The sequence below is a fragment of the Chionomys nivalis genome, chromosome 2 (genome assembly GCF_950005125.1).
Source record: "Chionomys nivalis chromosome 2, mChiNiv1.1, whole genome shotgun sequence".
In the NCBI taxonomy this organism is placed as follows: Eukaryota; Metazoa; Chordata; class Mammalia; order Rodentia; family Cricetidae; genus Chionomys; species Chionomys nivalis.
The window spans coordinates 42665525-42690225 of record NC_080087.1 but is presented as its reverse complement, the minus strand read 5'-3'; the positions used below and the strand labels follow the sequence as shown (position 1 = coordinate 42690225).

At 35.0% G+C, this 24701-nt stretch overlaps 1 protein-coding gene across 4 annotated transcripts in view; it reads left to right on the top strand.

Annotated features, from left to right (window-relative positions):
- Positions 1-24701, top strand: part of Nkain2 (sodium/potassium transporting ATPase interacting 2) — a 1052194-nt gene that overhangs the window by 427504 nt on the left and 599989 nt on the right. For all 4 annotated transcript variants that reach the window (XM_057761725.1, XM_057761729.1, XM_057761726.1 and 1 more), the window contains exon 2: positions 12233-12370. In XM_057761725.1, coding sequence (XP_057617708.1) covers positions 12233-12370 — 138 coding nt within the window. The remainder of the gene's footprint in view (positions 1-12232; positions 12371-24701) is intronic.

The window sequence follows — 24701 nt, the reverse complement described above, 5'->3', positions numbered from 1 at the left end:
ATATGAAGCAAAGTGTATAAGTGTCATGCATCATATCTAAATGGGCATCGGTGTAATTGTGGATATGTATGTAATATACTTGGGTTGTATATTCACACGTATCACAAATTGATCTGTTTTTAGAAGCAAGGACATGGGATGGAGAACTTTTCTGAGTAAGGAATGCTTCAGTGCTTTCGTGAACTCCCAAAGTACTCAGGTTCTGGTCACAGCAAACATATCACATTGCTCACTGTTGTCTGTTTCTTGAATCAATGGGATATAATTCCCTGTTATGTCCTCTGTAGGCACCTACACAATGTATACCCCCTGATTCCAACAGTGTGATTACACACACACACACATACACACACATGCACACATGCACACATACACACACACACAGTAACCTAAAATATAAGTAAATCAACATTAAGAAAAATAAAAGGAAATGAGTTCCTTAATCAAATTCTTCAAACTTTATCTCTCTTCTGTGATTAACATATTCAAATAATAAAAAAATAACCCAACTTAGTCATGAGGGAATCTCAAAAAGATAAGTATATTCTGGCATTCTTTAAAGCTCCTGAATTTGGCAATAGAAAATGTTATTTTTCAGGAACCTTTGCCAGAGTACTTCATTTAAAATCTCGGAAGTTTTTTTTTTTTTTTTTCATGAACTCTGAAAACAACACTCTCCTACATCCTGAGAGTGGATTCTTACAAAATTGTCAAGCACAGGAAAACTGGATATAGAGCATCATGATTATGTATCTATGGATCTCAATGATAGTTTTTTTTGAGATACCTAAGGCATCTTTCTAATTTCTAGAATTCTGTCTGACATCGATGGGTCATCACCCATGGGATACTATTCCTTACCCTGAACTAATAGATATTGATTGATCCTGGAAAATGAGTGTTATTATCTTCATTTACGGACACTTCTGAGTCTTCTGACTCCAACAAATGACTCTAAACCCATGGTCACACTGATGGCTTTGATTAAACTCAGTGGGTCACAAAACAAAACTAATAAACATGAATATAAAAATTTACTTATAGGAATGAAGGATAGATAAACCGGAGTTGTAGGAATGGTCTGCTTCACTCTGTATGAAAACAATCAAAGAAAATATATGCATGAAATTCTCAAAGAACAAATCTAATTAATAAAAATTTTGAATACTGACTGATATAACTCTTTTGCTGCAGTTTGTTTCAGCATTTATTATATTGGTAAGACTCTATGAATTATAATCTACACAATCACTTCCATGTCCTATATTATGTTGTAACACATTTGATATATTATTTTATAAATAACGTTTTAGCAGTATGCATCAGTGTAAAGCAAAACCCTATTTCATAGAAGTCTTATTAACTGGTGCTTTGTGTTGCTCAACCAAAAGAATGAGTGCACCAACAAATAATTAAAACAAATTGTTGCTTAAAAATGAAGTGCAATGCAGCAAACATACACACATGAATGTAACAAAACCATTCCATTCACATGTATATTTTCATATGAGGTATTACATTTGAATATATATTTTACATTACCATGAACTATAGACAAATCATCTCTCCCAATTAGTAGACATATAACCTAGCTTAAAACAATCTCTTTAGATTTTTTTTGCTTTTATTTTGTTGATTTGTTTATTTGTGATATATAATAAATCCAGAACCCTTCACATATTGAGATACGCGCAGATATACCTCCGAACCATTCCTACAATCTTGCTTACTTCTTTTTAAAATGAAGAAAATATTGCCTCATACATTACACTATCTGATCTCACTAAATAATACATACTGATAAATGTCTTAAAGCATTCTATATGTACTAATGTTAATATATAAAATGTGTGCATACACCCAGAACAAGGTGTAAAATTTAGCAGCACTTAGTGCTTTGAATTTTCAAGTATAACACCTGAAATACATTTTGTATCTTGACAAATTTAATATTTATAACCTGGACCAGTTATCTATAGTGTGATAATAGAGGCTGCGAGAGAACACTAATGCTGACAGAGGATATCACATCGTACTACATTCGCCTCTGTCAATAAGAAAACAAACACTGTGATTATTTCTTTTCAGACAGCATCACTGGATCTCTGGTAAATTCACTAATAACGCTACTCTAAAAGGCACAGGAGGCATGGACATTTGCTCGTGCCAGAAAAAGAACACTTCACGACAAAATCTAAAATGTTCCTACAGCTAGCTGAAATGGTATGCTTGAGTATTCCTGGTCAGAATGTCTGATACAACCCTCCACTGCAGTAACTGTTGGACATGTTAGCAATCTTTATAGCATAGCACCTTTCATTTCAACCCTTGATTGGCCTTTAGCAGTCAGAGTAAGTGAGGCTGTCATCCCATCTTCCATCCATATGAAATTGAATTTCATGAAGGAAACGTCACCTGGAGTTTGAGAAGTGTGATTGACATCTTCCATATAGCTGCCTTGCACTAGTCAAAAACATAATAACTGTGCCCTGAGGTATGTGCTTGTGTCTGGGTTTGTGGAGAAGAACAGCTCAGAGAGGAAGAAAATGGAGAAGACCTCAACATACAGGTCACTCAATCACTATGATATCCCTATTACCAACAAGAGCTTCCAGGCTATCACCTTCAATTATGCTAAATATACAGTAGATCTTTAACAGGACAGTCCCAAAATGCTGGTGGCATTATCCATCTGTTGCCTCAACTAAGGAAAAGAGAACTAATGGCAATAGGGTGAAGGTATCCCAGTAGTATTTTATCTTGAATTCTTAAAATAAATACATACAAAATTATATAAAGTAGATTTTGAGACCAAACCTCAGAGCTGCCTTTATATTCTTGACCAATAAATATGCATGATACATATTTGTGGACCTCTATCAACTTTTAAGAAAAAAATCTACACCTACCTAGTTAGCACATTTAAATTCCCCTTATGGCAACTTTGATATGTTTATTATGATTTTTTGTAAAAAAAAATATCAAGTTTTCTCTAGAGACAAGTCATTTGCTATAAGAAAGCAAACCCTTATGAAATTAAGAACCTTATAAGCTATTTCTGTTTAGCTGTTCCTGGGCTCTTGATGGATGTATAAGTCAGTGCTAAACTAATATGTGATGCTGTAAAGCTTTGTGACTTTCTCACACTGAGTATGTGTGATTTCTTATTAAAATGGTAGCACCATCATCTGCTGTGCTGTCTACCAATTGTGTTAGCCATAGACTAGGTTTATTTAAATGTGATGATCGAACACTGGGAGACTTGGAAGTAAATCAGTAATAAATTTGTGGAACCATAACAAGGAAGTATCTGGTCAGTTTCTTCCATGCCATCTTAGGAGTTTCATGTATCTCTGCTTCAATTTCTGATATGAAATATATCATAGTCAATATGTGTTCTCCTAGAGAACAAGAAATATATCTGATTAACTCATTGGTGATTCTTATTCCCAAGTCTCTCTAAGACCTAGGGCAAGGCTTTAGTTGGCTTAGTGTTTTTAATCTTTCATCAATCCTCATAAAATACATGCTATAAAATTCCACAGGTGAAGTCTGCTAAACACAGCATAGGTTTCTCTAAATTGTGCCTATTTCACCTAATTTTTTACTGACTTGATCTTGACCTTGTTGACATTGTTGTGCAGACACTGGAAATTCATGGTCTAGTGGTTGCATTGCTTTTTTGAAATCACACCTGTAATGGGCTTTGGGTGACACATGAAAACTCCCTAGAAAAACTGTCATTTTGATATGTTCCGGGTCTTTGAGAGGTTGGTTTCTCACAGAACAAAATTATAGTCTCCACAGAAGAATCAAAGCAACTATCTCTCAACTAAATGGACCTCTCCAGTGAAGGCATTCATCTATTTCACACGAATAAGATGCTAAACTTGGTAAATGAATATTAGGCTATGAAGTTTTGAAACACCTTTGACACATAACTTCTGATAAATATCAATGATTGAGACTTCAAAGGAATATTATTTGCTAGCTGCATTGATAGCAGAAAATATCACTTCAACTTTTTTCAAAACAAATGTGAACGCTCTGTAAAATTACATGTACTATAAATTACATTATATGTAGGAATGGAATCATACTAATAATTATTACTATTTTGGAGTGCTTGTGATTAGTCTGTGATTTTGAAAGTCATAGATTTCAGGCATAAAGATAGATGCAAGCTTATTTTTTGATCTTTTTATCTTGTCTCCTGGTGAACTACAAAAGCACATGGTGAAGAACTACATTACTAACGATGATGAATAACATCCCAAAAAGATGTAGTATGTTTAGCTGTCAATAGTTTGGGGAAAAAAGATATTTGTGTTAGAATGCAGGGGTTTCCCTATAATCATGATATTGAACATGTTAGACTTTATGAAATTAATATACTCATGTGAAAAACACGTGAAATATCTGCTAATTTCTGCATTGGTTTAGAAGTCTTAACTGAAAAACATTAAAGTTAAATTGTGCCTATAATAAGTATTAATTACAAAATTATGACATCAGGACACAGATAAATTTATCCAGTAAAAGGACAGAACTTTCAAATATGATATTAAGATAAATTCACAGCATTTTTTAAAAACCTCAGTTCCAAAATTCAATTAATGTTAATGATTGCTCACTACACCCTTCCATACACACATTTATAAAACTGATTATGAGCACAGAGAAAGGTAATCAGAAACTTTATGATTTTGTAAGTTCATTTAATAGGAAAGAATATTTTTATTTGTGTTCATATATTAACATACTATGTTTATTTTCACAAGTTTTTTTTTTTTTAAAGCTAGTGCAATATGCTATTCATCAGCTTGTCTTTTGATAGCATGAATGTTGACTATGTGGCGTGGGAGGTCCTTCTGGCTATGTGTTGCTTTCATTGGTTAATGAATAAAGAAACTGCCTTGACCTGTTGCTAGGGTAGAACTTAGGTAGGCAGGGAAAGCTAGGCAGAATGCTGGGAGAAGGAAGGTGAAGAGAGAGAAGCTATAGATATTCCACCTGAGATGGACACAGGTTAGAATCTTGCCGGTAAGCCTCAGCCAGGCAATACACAAATTAATAGAAATGGGTTAAACTAAGATGTAAGAGTTAGCCAATAAGAAATTAGAGCTAATGGGCCGAGCAGCGTTTTAATTAATATAGTATCTGTGTGGTTATTTTGGGTCTAAGCTAGCCAGGAGGCCCGAACAAACAAGCAGCTTGGCTCTCTTTGCGACAACTATGTAATGGTTTTAAATTGCTATGCAGAATAAACAGCTGTGAGAAATAATAAATTACTCTGTCATTATAACAGCTAGAATATGAGGTATCATATTTCAAATTATATTTAAATAAAATTATTATCAAAAGTAGGTGTAGCCTAAATTAATTATTTCTTACTACACCTCTAATTGTCCTCTGAAAACTATGTGTCTGCTTTAGTACAAATGCAGTGGGTCAGCATATCAAGTAACAGGAAAATTCACTTCTTTAATAAATATAATATTATTTCTATTGGATTCCCTTGTTGCTACATGAAATCATTAATACATTCTTATAAATCTTTTTATAAGGAGTATTCTTAGTCTTTTAAAAATATGTTATACTTATCTAGTTACTCACCCACACATAAACATGAACATACTCACACATGTCTGGAAAGCATGCATGATGCAGGAGCATGGTGCATATGTGGAGACTAGTTCTCTCCTTTCCTTCAATTATATGATTTCTGGACAACCAGCTCAAGTTGTCAGGTTTGATGGCAAAGAGCCTTTACCTAAAGTCTATGTTGATGTTAGCTATGTGGATACAGATCTTTAGAATAAATGATTTTTTTTTATTTTTTTGTTATTTATTAAAAATTTCCACCTCCTCCCCTCCTCCTATTTCCATCCCAGTCCCCCCCCCCTCCGCTCCCCTTTCCCCTTACCCTCCAGTCCTAAGAGCAGTCTGGGTTCCCTGTCCTGTGGGAAGTCCAAGGTCCTCCCCTCTCCATCCAGGCCTAGGAAGGTGAGCATTCAAACAGACTAGGCTCCCACAAAGCCAATCCATGCAGTAGAATCAAAACTCAGTGCCATTGTCCTTGGCCTCTCAGTCAGCCCTCATTGTCAGCCACATTCAGAAAGTCCGGTTTGATCATGTGCTCCATTAGTCCCAGTCCAGCTGGACTTGGTGAGCTCCCATTAGATCAGCCCCACCGTCTCAGTGGGCGGGCACACCCCTCGTGGTCCTGACTTCCTTGCTCATGTTTTCCCTTCTTCTGCTCTTCATCTGGGCCTTGGGAGCTCAGTCCAGTGATCCAATGTGAGTCTCTATCTCTATCTCCATCCATAGCCAGATGAAGGTTCTATGGTGATATGCAAGATATTCATCAGTGTGATTATAGGATAAGGCCAGTTCAGGAACCCTCTCCTCTGCTGCCCAAGGAGCAAGCTGGGGACATCTCCTTGGACACCTGGGAACCCCTCTGGAGTCAAGTCTCTTGCCATCTCTAAAATGGCTCCCTTAATTAAGATATCTAACTCCATGCTCCCAAATCCACCCTTACTCCATCCCAACCATCCCATTCCCCCAAGCTCTCGCCAATCCTCCCCTTCTCCCTTCTTTCTCTCCATCTCCCCTTACCTCCACCCCACCCCACCCCCATGCTCCCAACTTTTGCCTGGCAATCTTGTCTACTTCCAATATCTAGGAGGATAACTATATGTTTTTCTTTGGGTTCATCTTCTTATTTAGCTTCTCTAGGGTCATGAATTATTATCAAAATTGGCAATATAGGGAGTGATGTTTGGCATCAGTACTTTGTTAGATGTTGCCATGTTACCTCAACAGATTTGAGACATGAAATACTGTGTCAGAGAAAATTACTCCTGAACAGCCTCCCTTTTCATAATTTAGATTTTTTTGAGGGATATCTGTCATGGTATGATTTGTATTCATAAGTAAAATTATAAGAAACATTAAATAATTTCTAGCTGAAATATACTAGCAGTTGTAAAAAAATCTAGAATGATATTTGAAGTAAAATGCTGGTATCTTAATTTGTATGCAGGTTAAAATGCGTGTTAATGGTAGCAATCATCTTAAAATGCAAACCATGCACTTAATACATGTTTTGTATAACTATTACTCTTCATTTGTCTCCATGAAAACTGTAGGAAATAATCTGTTACAATCCTCCACTTTACAGATAAATAGAACAAGATTTATAAAGACTAGGGGAACTACCATGATCACACCATGAGTTCAATTCTAATATCAATATATAACTTATAAAATATGAGATTTCTACAGGAACTTTATGCTGATGTCTGTTCTAATTAAAGCAATGCAGGCCAGTTCTGTTTGCTATGGTGATTTGGAGGTGCTTGCTGTGGTTCTGAATGTGATAATGGTGTTGGCAATAGTTAACTTCTTTCTAGTGAAAATCTGATGTGGGATTCCCCTCTGTATGTTGTGAATATTATTGGTTAATGAATACAGAACTGCTTTGAGCCTATGGCAGGGAAGAACAGAACTAGGCGGGGAAAGCTAGGCTCTATGCTGAGAGAAAGAAGGGCAGAGTCAAGGAGAGGCCATGGAGGCTTCTCCAGAAGTAGACAAGCTGAAATTTTGCCGATAAGTCACTGCCACATGGCGATATGTAGATTAATGGAGATGGGATAAACTCACATGTAAGAGAAGCTAGAGCTCATTGGCCAAGCAGTGATTTAATTAATACAGTTTCTGTGTGATTATTTCAGGGCTAAGCTAGCCAGGCAGCCTGGAACCAACAAGTAGCATCCTCCTCCAACAAAAATCAAATATTTAGAAGAGGTGGTTTAATTTAAATAAAAAAAATGTTATTCATGACCATTGTTGCCAAATACCTAATAATTTTATTAAAGTATAAGTAAACTCTCTTGGGGGAAAACCCTGTTACCTTGATCTGAGGTTACTGCCTACTCACTGCAGATGATGTTCAAAGTTTATCTTCTTCATGCTTTATGTGAATAAAATTTCTTACTGAGAAGCAAATGCTGTCTCTTTCATATAATGTTTGAAAACTGACATATATATTTGCATTTATTTTGTCTACCACTAGCAAAAAAGGAAAATGATTATCCTGTTTATACAGTGTTTTGTTTTTTGACATTGTGACAATTTGTGATAGTCTAGAGACATCAGCATCCTAGCCATTTTGTTGAGACATAGGAAGGAATCCTCTGAGATTTTTGTAACATTATTGGGATTTAGATTAAAACTATGAGGATCTAACATGCAAACTCAGGCTGTACCTATCCTTTGGGGGCACCTTAGCCTGTAGACATATTACTATAAGTTTGTTTTCTGTATTCACAGTGGTGACTTCCAAAATGTAGGAGCAAATTAAATACCTAAATTGAAACAAAATGTCTTAATAAAGTATAACTAGGTAGGTTTATGAATATACAATGTGCTAGTATAAAAAAGCTAAGGATATTTCCCAAGGAAAAAGGGTCTACAAAGTCATAACCATATTGTAGTCCCATTTATGTAAATAAGATAAGAAAACTGGGTCTGTAAATGCTGCAAGTCTATGCCTTTGTCTTGGCCTCTATATTTTTATTATATTGAAAAATTCTGCAGTCTATAGTGTGCTCCATGTTTGTACAGATAGCCTTTGAAAGAAAGAAAATCATGCCCCTGGCTCCTCCAAAGTATTAAAATATTAAAGGAAGAGGATGCTGTATTTATATTCTGAGGCAAGAAAAATCTTTGTTACAATGTCATAGGGAAAAAGTACTGCATTTTAGGTACATTGTAGATATAAACATGAGAAATAATACTTCTTTAATTTTTTTGTTGAATTTTAGCACAAAAGGGAAATGTTCAAATAATGTAAAGATTTATACCATGGATATGTGGAATGTTTGTGTGTGTGTTCGGGGGGGGGGGGGCAAAGGTCAATGTTTGATGTCTTCCTCAATCACTCTCCTATCTTGTTTTTTTTGTTTTTGTTTTTGTTTTTGTTTTTTTTGTGTGTGTGTGTGTGTGATTTTTCTCTCATTGAGGCTGGAACTTAATGATTTCTCTAGAGGGTTGGCCAGCAAGGCCCCAGCATCTTCCTGTCTCCACCTCCCCATCATTGGGACTACAGACACAATACTTGACTTCCAATATATATATTGAGACCACAGGATAATTGAACATGATACATCTTTGAATACTTAACCTACATAATCTGAAAATTATGTGTATGTCCTTGTATTTGTACAATTGAGGAGGAGTACATATGTATCCAGAACACAAAAGGAGTATAGAAAATATCTTACTCTTATATTATTACTCTTCCTAAAAGAAGAAAATCTTAGAAAAAACTGAACTATGCCTAAAATTTGTTAAAAATCTTAGCTCACTGAATGGTGATTTATTATGAACAATAGAGCAATGAAAAGGAAGAGGTGGAGTGTGTGTGTGTGTGTGTGTGTGTGTGTGTGTGTAAAACATCATTTATAGATTATTCTCTCTTCATAATCTCATGAGGAAGAAGCTATTAGTTCTGTCATTTTGAACCTAATAAATACTGTTAAATTTTCATTTTAGCCTTGCAAACTTAGCAAGTACATTACTGTTTACATGCTTTTATAATTAATGATAGCAGTGTGATCTTCTCATGTAATTGGTCCATTTGTTCAGAAAGTTCCCACTGCTTGACTGATATGCTCTGTGCTTTTCTCCTGCTGTGTCCCCACAGTCATGATGCTCAAAACATATAGAGTTTAAATTTATCTTGCTGTTGCCTTTCATTTCAGTTTGCCATTTATTCATAAGCAAAAGACAAGGACGCTTGATGTGGAAATGAGATTTCATATACATTATTAAGAGTCGTTCTGTCAGAAGAACTACTTAATCTTTGGCACTATTTATGCAGGAATTCAAGGTGCATCCAGCATTATTCTGTGTCAGAAACAGATCTTATTTATTTTGCTAAATACCTGAAATAGCTAAAGGAATGTTTCAGCTTCCTGGAAAGCAGTTAGTTTTTAAATTACTAAGTTCAAGGTCTACAAACCTTTGTGGTCATTAGTCAATCAGAATATTTTATTGCGTTATTTCATGCCATGATGGATTTAGCATATGCAAGGGACTACAGACAACATCTTCATCATCATCAATGTCTTCCTCCTTTCTCTCCTTTTCCTCTTCTCTGTATTTTCCTTTTTCAACCTCTATCCCTGCAAAGACACAGTGAAATGACCTGTTTAGGTCAAATTGTAACAATTACAGTCATTGCATGATTCAAGCTTTGCTTTAGAAAAATGGGGGTATTATGCAAACATCTTTTCTCTTTCAAGTTCCCAAAAGGAAGTCTGTGACTTAGCTAAAGAATTGAAGTGCGCAAGGTACAAAAAAAAAAAAAAAAAAAAAAAAAAAAGAATTGAAGTGCGAATCATGCCCATTCAAGAAGTCTTCAAACTAGGCCATAAGCACAATTTTTAAACTTAAAAATGCATATAGGTAACATTATATGGAAAAAACAGGTTGTATTTATGTAGTTAGAAACACATACACAGGAAAAGAGACCAGGAATTTGAGAGAGAGCAAGTAGAGTAATGGGAGGGGTTAGACGGAGAAAAGAGAAGGTGGAAATAATGTAATTATGCTATAATTTTTTTAAAAAACTATAAAATGTGTATTATCGAAGGTTATATTAGTGTACACACACATGGTTTCACATAGGTGACACTGCACATATATGGAAGTGAGAGGACAATTCTTAGGAGATAGTTTTCTCCTTCCACTGTTTGCATGGATCTAACCCAAGTCATCAGGCTTTCAATAATAAGTATTTTTCATTTTGAGCCATCTCACTGGTCCCATATGTATTTAAGAATAGATTGTCTGGGTTGAGATTCAGTGTTTCTTACTGATGAGAAATATCATTAAAGCATAAGGGTATTAATAAGTTTGAAGGATTTTATTTAAATCAAATTAGTTTACTCATTTTACAACCAGTCCACAGTTTCCCTCCCTCTCCTTTCCTCCCATTCCTTTCCCCTACCTCCCCTCTGCCCCACATGTCTACTCCTCTTCATTCCTAGTCAGAAAAGGGCAGGCCTCCCATGGATATCAGCAAAACATGGCATATCAAATTGCAGTAGTACTATGCACTTACCCTTGTATCTTAATACTGGGCAAGGTCACCCAGTATGAGGAACAGGCTCCCCAAATTCAACCAAAATGTTTTGACTGGCTTTTGGAAGTTGGAGGGCTTTAAAATTATCATTTCATTCAAAATCGTGACTGAGTTTTCCTTGACCCTATTGTGGAATGTTGAGACAATTTGCAATGTTTTTCTCTGAAGAGTAAGTTTATGATCAGTCCACCTAAAGGACAGGCAAGAAATTGAATAGGCTGTTTGTTTTGTTAGGTCTAATAAAGGATTTGCCCAGCAATCCATATTTCACAATCAAGGGTAAAATGAAATTTCAGAGCTACTGCCAACTTGTTACTGTTATTTTGCTATTTTTATTTGTGTCTTCTCACTCATTAAAATAGTTATGTTTTAATTACAAACTGGGGAGCATTAAATTACATTGTCTTGCTTTAAAAACACTCAGGGCATGTTCTTTTTTTTTCACATTCTTATTTCCTTTTTGTCCCTTCTTTTACATTGCCTGTATGATAAAACTCTATTTGCCTTGTAGCTAGCTATTCACTGTAAGGACTGAGAGGGCCTTTCTCATCTGCTGACATTCTTCTCTTTAAAGTAGGGAGTCAGTCACTCTGAGAAGATATGTCTCATGTAGCTTGATTGGTTGTAGATCTTTGTCCAGAATCCCAGTAGCTCACGGACTTTCTTTTCTTTCTTTTTTTTCCTCTGTATCAATTCCCCTTTGTGAATATACAATTTACAGAGTGACATTTGAAGAAAACCAAACAAGCCTTGCATGGGAATTTTTCTGGTTGATGACTTGAAATGATTGATAGTGCTATAGCAATATCGTGTGTGTGTGCGCGCGTGCGTATGTGTATGTGCGACTGTGCAAATGAGAACTTAGAAATCATCTATGAAAGGCAAATGACTCTCTGTGGATACTTAGATGGGGTTCCATTGCAATATGCCTGAACACTCCATTCTTATTTTTAAAAACATCACATACTATAGTAGAGTTATACTTGCCAATTATAATGTCACAGTGATCCTTTGATCTCTGACCCTGTGATGATTCTCATTTGTGCTGACCTATTCCATCCTCTTTTGCTATTCTAGGTTTGTGTGCTGGAGAGGCAAATATTTGACTTCCTTGGATATCAGTGGGCACCTATCCTGGCAAATTTTGTACATATTATCATCGTCATCCTTGGTTTGTTTGGAACTATTCAGTATAGACCTCGTTACATAACAGGAGTAAGTATTCTACCTGCATTTACCTTCTCTACTGAACTGGAGAAAGATATACAACCTACAGAAGTCCTACAAACTAAATATATGTCTTACTTTAGGAGTAGCATGATCTTAAATCATGTGTTTATTTTCATAGTTACAGACTACATCAATAGTAATTGAGTTTGGTAATGGATATAATCATATTGTATTTTCATTAATTGCACTTTGGGCAAATGTTTTCATATAATTGCAAGTAGAATCATGATCCTATGTTTCTAAATTATCAAGTTGTGGCCTCTGAATTAAAAAAAAGTTAATAAGATTGTTTTCTCATTTAAAATAACTCTGTCTCAAAAATTAGATAAACACAGCTTAAAACCACTTTTGATGTGAAATTTTTAATGTGCATTATGGATAATATTTGAACTAGATGGAAGCTAGAATATTGTGGATCATTGTTTTTGTGTTGACCATAATTCTCATTTTAGCTCAGAGAAAGTATTTGGCATTCCTATTCAAGTTAAACATACTTAACATAAAAGTGAAATTCAACTGTGTTACAGTTGCTATGGGAGCCATAACAGGATTTTTTTTCTTAACTTTATATGTGCCTCAGATTTCTGCTGTCATTCTTCATTAATGTAGGGTTTTTGTTGTTGTTTTTGTTTTTTCATGTTCAAACATTTTTTGTCCATTCTACTATTTTTCAAGGACAAATATTTAGGGACTTATTTCAAATATTAAACCCTGCTTGTTGTTACACTGTCTGTTAGTGCAGCTTAAGTTCAGTTTCCTTGGACTTACATCACCAGGGCTTCTCAAGCTTCATGAAACTTCCTTCTCATAGAAGGTGTCCTTGTCTGGCCAGTAAAGTACTCATGAACACGGGACGCTCACTGGAACTAAGGAAGAATGTAATAGAAGATACATTCAAGAGGTTAAGTGCCTTGCTAAAGATGAAAGAGTAGTTCACGGTCCAGGCATCCAGGAATGTGCTCTGAGAAAGAGTACACAACATGTGTAGTGAGGTAGAGATCTACAATGTAAGAAGTGTTTTGCTGAAACCTAAAAATTTTCTATTTAAGTTGTGATGGTATTGTCCATTTGACAAATTCTTACAAGCATTGAAATTATTTTTCTCAGATTTACTTTCATTGTTCTTTGTTTCCTTTCTGGTTGTACTTCTTTTTTCCAACTAGTCTCCACACCTTAGAGTGAGTGTGTGTGTGTGTGTGTGTGTGTGTGTGTGTGTGTGTGTGTGTGTGTGAAGGACAATGCCAGTGAATTTAATTAGGGTTTCTGGGAGTAGCACAGTCTATAGATACAAATGTAAATAGTTGGGATGCATTTTAACATTGCGTCCTAGGAGCAAAACAAGTTTACTAATATTTATCCTAGGACCTATGAGTTCCTTAGTAAATGGCATTTGCTCAAGTTGACAGGATCAAGAATGCATGACCTAGTGAGGAATGTGACTCACATTCAATCAGAAATATTTAGTTATTCTCATAATAACGCTGCCACTATTGTGCCAGTAAGTTTATCTTGTCTGTCAGATTAGTACTGCAACATGCCAAGTCCACATCTGTTAAGAATCTGGATGACTCTTCTCTTCCAGCAGCTGGCATTGCTCTTTCTAGCACAATGAATTCTAGTCAGAAAGAGGGTGCTTGGTTTGTATTTCTGTATCCCAAAGCCAAAATAAATAGTATCTTCATAAACATGGTCTTACGGTCTAATTTTAGTGGGCACCCAAGCATGATGGCAAGAGCCTCTATATTTTTGGCTGCCTCTGGCTCCTCCCTAACCAACAACTCATAGAGCTGTGTCTCATATTTGCCAGTAAAAGTTTGTTTAATAATTGTTGGCTTCTGAGACCAGCATTATCCACTCATGCAGTATATTTTCATGCTCTTTGGACTGGAGAGGGAGGGGGGAGAGGAGTGAGGCATGGGGAGTGGGGGGAGTGGTAGGGAAAAGGGAGGCGGGGAGGAGGCAGAAATTTTTAATTAAAAAAATTAATAATAAAAAATTATCATTTATTTTTTATTTTTTTTAAAAGCAATATTTTTAGTAGGCTCTTGAAATGATAAGTTTCCATTTGGTATGTTTCAATACTAAGTTTTCATAATTAATTTTGGTTATCTCTGCCTCCCATAACTTTCTTTAACCCCATGGCAAACCAGTTTGATCTAAGGTAGGGACTATAGCACAGTGGCTAGGAATGGACCGTTTGAAATCTTGAGACTAAAATGTTATTTGTGTCTGTGCACAACTTTGTCTCACCTAGATTCAATATTTTTTTGAAAATAGAAGCATCAATTATGTTTTCTCATGAGATTTTAGTTGATTTACTATCAACTATAAATGGAAAATGTGACTCTGTGCCTTTTGTGATTTTATTCCTATAATTAAAGTTGCAATCAATATCATTAAATAACTATCACATCTGTATTTATTAATAAATACTTGGGATGAAGACCAAAATGTCTGAACAATTTAAAAATAGAGAGGGAAGTGGTAGGTAAGAAGTAGGATAGTTTATGAAATACATTTATCGCAATGCTTAGTATTCAATGGTGTTCAATGCAAATTAGCTGTAACATTTTCCTTATTACTATTCAAAAGTAGCATTAAATAATGCATTGTAGCTCTAGCTTAGGAAGGAATGTAAAACAAAGCGATGGTTGAACTGTTTTCTGTGCCTTTCATTGCAAGTACTTTAAGACTACTCTGTATTCTGTTAAAATTTTCCCTTAAGATGTAGATCTTTGTCTAGTTGTGTGTTAGAAAAACTTGAAACCCTCCTGAGGTTCTGTGTCACAACGCATTTTCACACTCTGCCCTCATTTGCTCTTTGTTATAGGCAGCACTCTGGGTTTGATTTTTTTTCTGGAGACACTGTCATTTATTGGGAATTATTTGCCTGTTGCTGATGCTAAATTTTTACTGTATTTTAACTCTGTTGACAGAGGCTGTTTGTTTATTCCCAGCTTCTCAGACACTAAATAATCACACAGACGCTATATTATTTGCAATACTGTTTGGCCAATAGCTTAAGTGTATTTCTATCTATCTCTTATATCCTAAACTAACCCATCTCCATTAGTGTGTGCATCACCACGAGGTTGTGACCTACTGGCAAATTTTGTTTCAGTGGGTTCCTCTGGAGGCATCTGTCTCCTGCAACTGCTACATGGCTTCTCTTTGATTCCACCTACTTTTTCTTCTGCTTGGAATTCCTACCTTGCCCTATACTGCTAAGCCACTGACAGAAATGGCTTTATTCATTAACCAATAAAAGCAAATCATAGATAGTAGGATTTCCCACACTATAACTTTTAGAAAGTTTTGGGTTGGAAATATAACCAGAAAATCCTACTTAACAATCTTTTTTTTCCCTTTAAGTTATTTCTCTCTTACAATCTCATGTCATATTCATCAAAAACATTGCAATTAGCTCTGACAACCGCTTCCTTGACAACTCTCTTAATCAGATGAGCATCTCCACATATACTCCATCTGAGTTCTCAATTATTTCAGGATCTGGCCACGATCATTGTTCTCAGTATTTACAATGAGTTGTGTCTATAACTCTAAAACCCAATTTTCTTGCTGTTTTTCCTATCTCTACTAACTCTTCTCTTCTATGAGCTTTTCTCAAAACTAGCACTAGCTGTTGGAGTTCTAGAGTATTACTCTATTTTTGGAAATAATTTTAAAAGTTATCTGTTTCTATGTAATTTCTTTGACTGAGGGTCCAAAAGTGGCTTCAGAAAAAAATAAGAACATAGCATAAAAATTGAATAAAATTACAGTTTGTTCAAAGAAGACAAAGAAATTGCAGTGAAAGGATCTTAAATGGAATCTTAAATGATAGGAATTCTACTTCAGGAAACATCTAAAGAAGACAAATGCATGATTAGAGACAGTAGCTGACACTGATGCATCCGCTGCAGTCAAGACTGAAGGCTTAGATCATCTAAAGATGTCCCTCTGTGATTTTTATATTTGTCATTTTGTGTTTGTTACCAGTAGTTCAAAATAAAATTAGGCAAGCTCATATGCTCATTTCTGACAGGTATCATGGACAGTTTTATGTTTTCTTTACATGTATATTGATGAAATGTATTGGAAAATAGAAAATTTTAATGTATATCATATAGAAATTTTAAACTTTTGATTTAATATGAAGGTATAAACATATATTCCATTGTCCATGTAAGCAATCTTAATTTTAATGCTTATATCATACATTCCTAAATTTTACTTATTATAAATTGTACAATGTTCTCCATGAAAAATACTTTTGTGTTTATTATGAATTGCTCCTTATAATAAATAATAATACTCAATAATAAAAGTTTATGAGCATTTTTAAGATATAACTGAGTTTCATATCCTAAATTGTAGTAAATTATTCTGTGTCTAACAAGTGCACTGAATTCTTGCTAGTTCTGACAAACAATTGGCTCATATTTGATATGGAAAATTTGCTTATATTTAAAGTCCTATTTATCTTTACTGAAGTAGATTTTTTATGCTACCATTACTCATTTTATGTCATTTTGAGGTGATAAATTTGGAATGGTTGTTTAATTGCTTTATGAATATTTATTTTAAAAATTTTTGGTAAGGAATATATTATTGCATAAAATATCAAGTAATACATGATTTTCTCATATATTTATGTTATAAACGCATAGTAAGGTATTATATATTGTCATATAGTTATAGAAATAACTAAAAGTACATTAGTAAGATTTCACAAAAATAAGAAGGCTGTACATTAATATAATAATATTTTTGAGAATCTTAAAAACTAATTGTAGATATTTTCACTTAAAATGCTACAAAACTTTATTTTAATGCTTATTATTTTCATCTCTTTAAACTCCTTATGTCTTTGTATTTCATTCTATTTCTTTTGAAATTTTAAAAAGTTAAATATTATATTAAAATATAACTAGTAAGACTTTAGCCATTGTATCCAACTTTACTAAAACAAAAATGTCAGTACCCTAAAATGTGCTTTAAGGAGCGGGTATTCATTCAAAGCTTGTGAATATTCTCTGAAATGTTAAGTACAGCAAAAACATAAAGCGAGTAGGCATGAATTTTTTCCATCACTAATTTTCCTGTTAATAAGCATAAACGAGAACAATTTTCAAATTTAAAACAGTCAATTATAACAAGCAATCTTTAGTCTTCTTTGAGAGTCTCTGGTATTTAGAATAATGTAATATGATCAAAGAAAATGAAATAGAAAATTTAAATTCCAGATAGGAGTGTAGATACTATATGTAGAAAGAACTGATATTGTATAATTCTTGACAATAATTTAATTGAACAAGTTCAAATTAACTCTGGTTAACTCATTCACAAAAAAAATATATGCTTCTGATGAAAACCTGACTTTATGTTGGAAATCAAATTGTGTGATGCTTGTTTACTTGAGTCCAAGATACTGGCAAGTCTAATGCAGTGTTGGCTATCAAACACAGTTTGTTAATTACAAAAACATGGATGTGTTTCACTCATCAGTCCTTTTATGAGATGTAAACATGTAGGTTTCTCTTGGCTGTAGCCACAGCAGCTTTATTATGAGACTGTCCAAGAGAATGCTGCTCTGACACCCAAAATACTTCTACCTTTCCTCTTCTCCCTGTCTCTCTCTATTCCTCCCTATCATTCTGAGTCCCCTAATATCCCTTAGTCGAATTCCATAAAAACCAAGAAAGGATGTGGTGCACTAAAATAATAACATTTACTAGTGCCACTTCCTTGCTGGTTCTCTTAGTTATGTCCCTCTTCAAATCCTACAAAATTCCTATCAACCTTCTGCACACTACATACAAAGGTGTCTGGGTAGGAAACAGTGGTGGCAGGCTGTTGATCCTTGAGTTCTAATGGCTGAGCTGAACTTGTAGCCATCATGTATGTGTTATATGTTTTGACTTTATTAACTGTGCCTTCTTTGTGAGAAAATGCTAAAGAAACTGAGCCCCTGCCGTACTGGGCAAATAAAAGGCCCCTTTTGCAAATCATTAGGTATAGCAGTTTGGAAGATTTATATCTATGTAATGATTGCAAGAAAAGGAATTCTGAACTTCTAGTATGCATTAACTGTTATAATCAGCTATGCTATTATTTTTCATTATTCATGGAGACCATAAACAAGCACTTTGGGGGAGTACTTATTAGGTCTATTCTCAAGTAATTTGCTTTTTGGTTGTAATGATGTTGCCTCCCTAAAAACATTTGCACTCCTTGAGATTATTTTAAGAAGTTATTCTGTGTTCAAGTAGATACTTCCTTGCTTTTTATAAAAAAAATAGAGAAAGGTATCTGGAAGAAAATTTCTGATAGATAAAACATTAAAACTGTGTGTTTCCTGTGTTCTAGACAGACAATCAGTGTAGATTAGTGACAAACAATCTCTTGAAACAGAATCAAATTAACAATATGACTAATGATGGGAAGTCATTGTGAGAGTAAATATTTTCGCATAGGCTTAGGAGGAGGACAAAGAACACAGCATTGCATGTTTAATGATTTGGCCTGTAGTCCCAAATAAAGATAATAATGCAGCATTGTGAGTGCAGTTTATTCTCTCAGGAACATTCACTTCGGAGACAATGTGAGTCATTTACTGTATGAGAAGTTACTCTGTGGACTCCTGTTAGTGTTGGGCTCTGACTAAGATTTTAGTATGTGTTACTTATAATAACTACATTTCAACAATTCAAATGCTTATCTTTAAATCTCCTCATATTCTTACAATGAGATTTTAAAATATATAATATGTATGTTTAGTTAAAAACTAAATATAATATAAATATAGAAAATAGTTTTTAACTAAACATACATATTATATATTTTAAAATTCTCAGTGTAAGAATATGAGGAGATTTAATAAAATAATAATGCTTGTAGATTTTAGAAACAGTGTACAATATAGGGTTTAGATTAAAACGAATATTTTTTTAACTCTCTTCTCATCTCTTTCTACATTTTGTAATTAGAAGTATGTGTGTTTTTTGATGCTAATTTTTCTCATTTGCTTAGGTGTAACACGTTTATGACAAATTTGTCTCAGGCTAAGTACAGGAATCAGAGGCATTTACCATCACTATACAGTATCTGGTAGAGACCTACCAACAACCACTTTAATATATCTCATTTTTGGGTCACAACTCGTTTTTATTCCTGTGATCAAAGCATGTGTTATCCTCAGGAATAAGATCTTACTGTAGAGTCTTGGTATGCAGCCAGAAACAATGCCAGCATGCTGTATTGTTTTGTGGGTCTCTGAGATTCATTTTACTGGAGACTGAAATCAGGCCATCAGTCTTAGAGGCACATTTTTTGTTGTTTTTTGTTTGTTTTTATCAGTGATCCATCTTGGTAGCCTCTAAAAGTGTTTTTATTATTATTTGATATATGATTTGTAGCAAATATATGGGAATATCATTTTCTTCTTTAAAAGTAGACTCTGTGTCTCCAGAAGTCTTAACACAATTCACTGTTACACTTCCACTTATTCTGTACACAAAGTGATCCTGTGTGGTTTCTTAGATGTGCCCTGGAGGTAGATAATTTTGCAAGGTGTGCATTGGATTAGTTGTAATTTTACCAGAAAGGCTGAATAAAATCTATAACTCATAACTAGCTGCAGCAAACATTCAGGGTATAGAATTTGTGGGACAATCATTTGTTGGTGAGTAAGAGCAGATATAATATTTTTTTTGTAGAAAACAAGCATTATCCTGTTTTAGTAGCTAACAAGTCTAACTGTGGAGAAGTATGTTCCCTTGGTTTGTGTTTGTGTGTGTGTATGTGCGCACACACACAAGGGATGTTTTTGTTTGTTTGGCAAGCATAGTACTTTATTGACTTCTTATATCCTGGTATCGTTCAAAACCTGACTGTGTATTCTGTCAGAGTTCCTGGGCCTCTGATTAACCAGTACTTTAGAATCCGAGTCCACATTGTTTTTTAGTAGAACAATAAATTTAATAATATTCAGTACCTATACAAAGTGCTGTTAAGAACATGCTATTTCTGGATAGTTGCTTAAAGAAGAAGAAGTCCATAGTCTCTGTCAGATATACTGTAACAAACCCCAGTTAAGCTTTTATATAAGTACTGTATCAGTTCGATCATTTTTTTTATCATCCTGGATACATGTTAACAATTCACTATAAACTTCCAATGAATAACTGTGTAGTATCATATCTGTGACATTCATTATTGGTTATGAGGAATTTTGTAAAAGCTTTGATATAAGCAGATGAAGAAGATTCTACCCCCTGATTCAGTGCTGAGAATGGCCATGCATTTTTTGGACTCTAGGTAGATTATTCTTGAGTCAAATCAACTACATTTTGGTTGCTAAGTTGCAGTACCCTTAGTCTCACCCCTCTTTAGGTGGACACATTTGAAGATAAATGTAGTTACTTGAAACCATAGATAGGAACAAATCCCTAACTGATATACAATAAAAGATTTTTATTTACTAAGTTGATAAAGACAAACTTTTTCCTTAGAGGAGAACACTTGGAGTTTCACTTTGTTTTATTGAAATTACCAGCAGCAGTGTCCTTATTTAAGAGAGCAGGGGCTATTTAAAAATAAGCATTACCAGAGGTTATCATTTAATCTGATAATGCAAGTAATTACTAAATGACTAACAGTTATACAGCTAGGCCAAGGGATGATTCATAGCTCAGGAGAGAAGAAGTAAGATGACACATCACTCATCATGCTACTCAGCATGACATACAATTTAAAATAGGTGATTTGTTTATTTCTGGAATTTTCTACTTAAAAATTTTTTATTGCTGTGGTTATAAGTAACATAAATCACTGGAAGTTGAACCAGAGATATGTAGGAACACAGCTACATTAGGATTGCATTTTTGACTTGCCAAACTTTCAAATAAAACTTTGAAACCGATATTTTCTGGTAAGAATAGCCCTTCCAATGTCTGAGGGTATTATTCACAGGTTGCACCCATTTAACCAAGGCTGAGGCCTTGTCCAACTCTTAAGTAGCATGCACTAATGCAAACACACATATGTGTCAATTGCTTCTTTTATTGTATACATATTACAGCATGACAGACTCCCTTCCAGACTCTGTGGATCGAGAATCGAAAAGATCAAAGTCTAAGCTCTGATGTGAATGAGGTAATATGTGGATAGCAAGTGTGCGTTCATCAGCATCATCACCGTAATCATCATCACCATCATTACCATCATCATTATCACCATCATCAAAATCACCATCATCGCCATCATCATCATCATCATCGAAAACAACCATTTTCCTCAGAAGATAATGAGACGCTATACAAGAGATGATGGATACTGATAATTTTATGTGTCTTAAGTATGTACTGTTTAATTATTTTAGATGAACTTCTGTTTTATCTGGGATGCATTTTTACTATTTCATTTTATATATGGTACCTAAACTATTTTCCTTGCTCTATGTATGGTAAGTTTCTGCTGGCTTGATTCCATGAGGTTCTGTGCAATTTTCCACAGCTGTTGGGAGTCCATACCTGAAATAGACATTTCTTAACCAAAAGTATTTCACAATCTCATCCCAGTCTCTGCATCTCATTTTCTTTCTGCCTCCTCTTCTTGTTTAGTTCCTAGCACACAGTTTCTTACTTTTGGCATGATAACTTCTTAGGCATTTCCCCCACTGATGCTGCTAATTACAACAAGAAGATTCTCTGACTGAGGCTGAGCGTACCCTAAGACTAGAAGGTATGAGCACTACTATTTAGAAGGCAGAGTCTTAACCCTTACTAAGGAGGTTTATACATCACATAGTCACTGGAGTAAGAGTAGCCATTCTGTCTTGAGGCTGTGGAAGTCGTAGGTTTACCATGTTCCAGTGGTTAACCTCACATCTATGCACATATGGCTGGCACCAGCTTGCTTTAGAGGGTTATTTATTAAACATAAAAGAAGAAAACCTGTTTTTCTTTGGATTCACCTTCTTATCTAGCTTCTCTAGGATCACAAATTATAGGCTCAATGTCTTTTATTTATGGCTAGAAACCAATTATGAATGAGTACATCCCATGTTCATCTTTTTGGGTCTGGGTTACCTCACTCAGGATAGTGTTTTCTATTTCCATCCATTTGCAGGCAAAATTCAAGATGTCATTGTTTTTTACCGCTGAGTAGTACTTTAATATGTATATTTCCACACTTTCTTTATCCATTCTTCCATTGAAGGGCATCTAGGTTGTTTCCAGGTTCTGGCTATTACAAATAATGCCGCTATGAACATAGTTGAACAAATGCTTTTGTCATATGATAGGGCATCTCTTGGGTATATTCCCAAGAGTGGTATTGCTGGGTCCTGGGGTAGGTTGATCCCGAATTTCCTGAGAAACCGCCACACTGCTTTCCAAGGTGGTTGCACAAGTTTGCATTCCCACCAGCAATGGATGAGTGTACCCCTTACTCCACAACCTCTCCAGCAAAGGCTATCATTGGTGTTTTTGATTTTAGCCATTCTGACAGGTGTAAAATGGTATCTTAGAGTTGTTTTGATTTGCATTTCCCTTATCACTAAGGAGGTTGAAAATGACCTTAAGTGTCTTTTGGCCATTTGAACTTCTTCTGTTGAGATTTCTCTGTTCAGTTCAGTGCCCCATTTTTTTTTAATTGGGTTAATTAGCATTTTAAAGCCTAGTTTCTTGAGTTCTTTATATATTTTGGAGATCAGACTTTTGTCTGTTGCAGGGTTGGTGAAGATCTTCTCCCAGTCAGTAGGTTGCCTTTTTGTCTTAGTGACAGTGTCCTTTGCTTTACAGAAGCTTCTCAGATTCAGGTGGTCCCATTTATTCAATGTTGCCCTTAATGTCTGTGCTGCTGGGGTTATACATAGGAAGTGATCTCCTGTGCCCATATGTTGAAGAGTACTTTCCACTTTCTCTTCTATCAGGTTCAGTGTGTTCAGATTGATATTGAGGTCTTTAATCCATTTGGACTTGAGTTTTGTGCATGGTGATAGATATAGATCTATTTTCATGCTTCTACAGGTTGACATCCAGTTCTGCCATCACCATTTGTTGAAGATGCTTTCTTTCTTCCATTGTATACTTTTAGCTCCTTTATCGAAAATCAGGTGTTCATAGGATTGAGGGTTAAAATCCGAGTCTTCTATTCGATACCATTGGTCGACTTCTCTGTTTTTATGCCAATACCAAGCTGTTTTCAATACTGTAGCTCTGTAATAGAGTTTGAAGTCAGGGATGGTAATGCCTCCAGAAGTTCCTTTATTGTATAAGATTGTTTGGCTATCCTGGGTTTTTTGTTTTTCCATATAAAGTTGATTATTGTCCTCTCAAGATCTGTGAAGAATTGGGCTGATCTATTGGGAGCTCACCAAGGCCAGCTGGACTGGGACTGAAAAAGAGTAGGATAAAACCGGACTCTCTGAACATGGCGGACAGTGAGGGCTAATGAAAAGCCAAGGACAATGGCACTCGGTTTTGATCCTACTGCATGTACTGGCTTTGTGGGAGCCTAGCCAGTTTGGATGCTCACCTTCATATACCTGGATGGAAGGTGGAGGACCTTGGGCTTCCCACAGGGCAGGGAACTCTGACTGCTCTTTGGACTGGAGAGGAAGAGGAGTGGGGGGAGGGGGAGGGGAATGGGGGGCGAGGGAGGAAAATGGGAGGCTGGGAGAAGGCAGAAATTTTTTTCAATAAAAAAAAGAAGAAAACATGAAGTTTGGAAGTGGGCATAATAGCAGAGAAGAGAGGAATTTGAGGGTTGATGAGGATATATATGATTTTATTTCATTGTATATTTCTAAGAAAGAAACCTTTAAAACTATTTTTGTTTATATTTATCTGTGTTGTATTGAGTAAAATATCTTCATTAAATCATTTCATTGTTATGCATAAATAATAAAATGCAAATTCTAGTAACGAACATGAGAAAAATACAAAAATTGACTGTATCCAAGTAAAGGAAAACATAAATTTAAAATGAAAACATTCTCAAAGCCCTAACTATTAGAAATAATTTAGTTATAACTTAAAAAATGCATGCCCCTATGTTTGTCATGCACACAAATATGTCATTTTTTATTATAAGGCTACAATCAAACATGCCATTTTTTCTAATTTTTTTGCTTATTGTACCAAACACTTTAATTTTACATAGCCAGCCCATTCTTTCAGTGTTTTTTGTCCCCTTTGACCAATGAATTTTGATTTGTTAAAATATTCCCACTTTCTGGGTTTTCTTATTTACTAAAGAAGATATACTCCATGTGCTCAAAGGTCTTTCTACACTTTTTTTCTAAGATAGG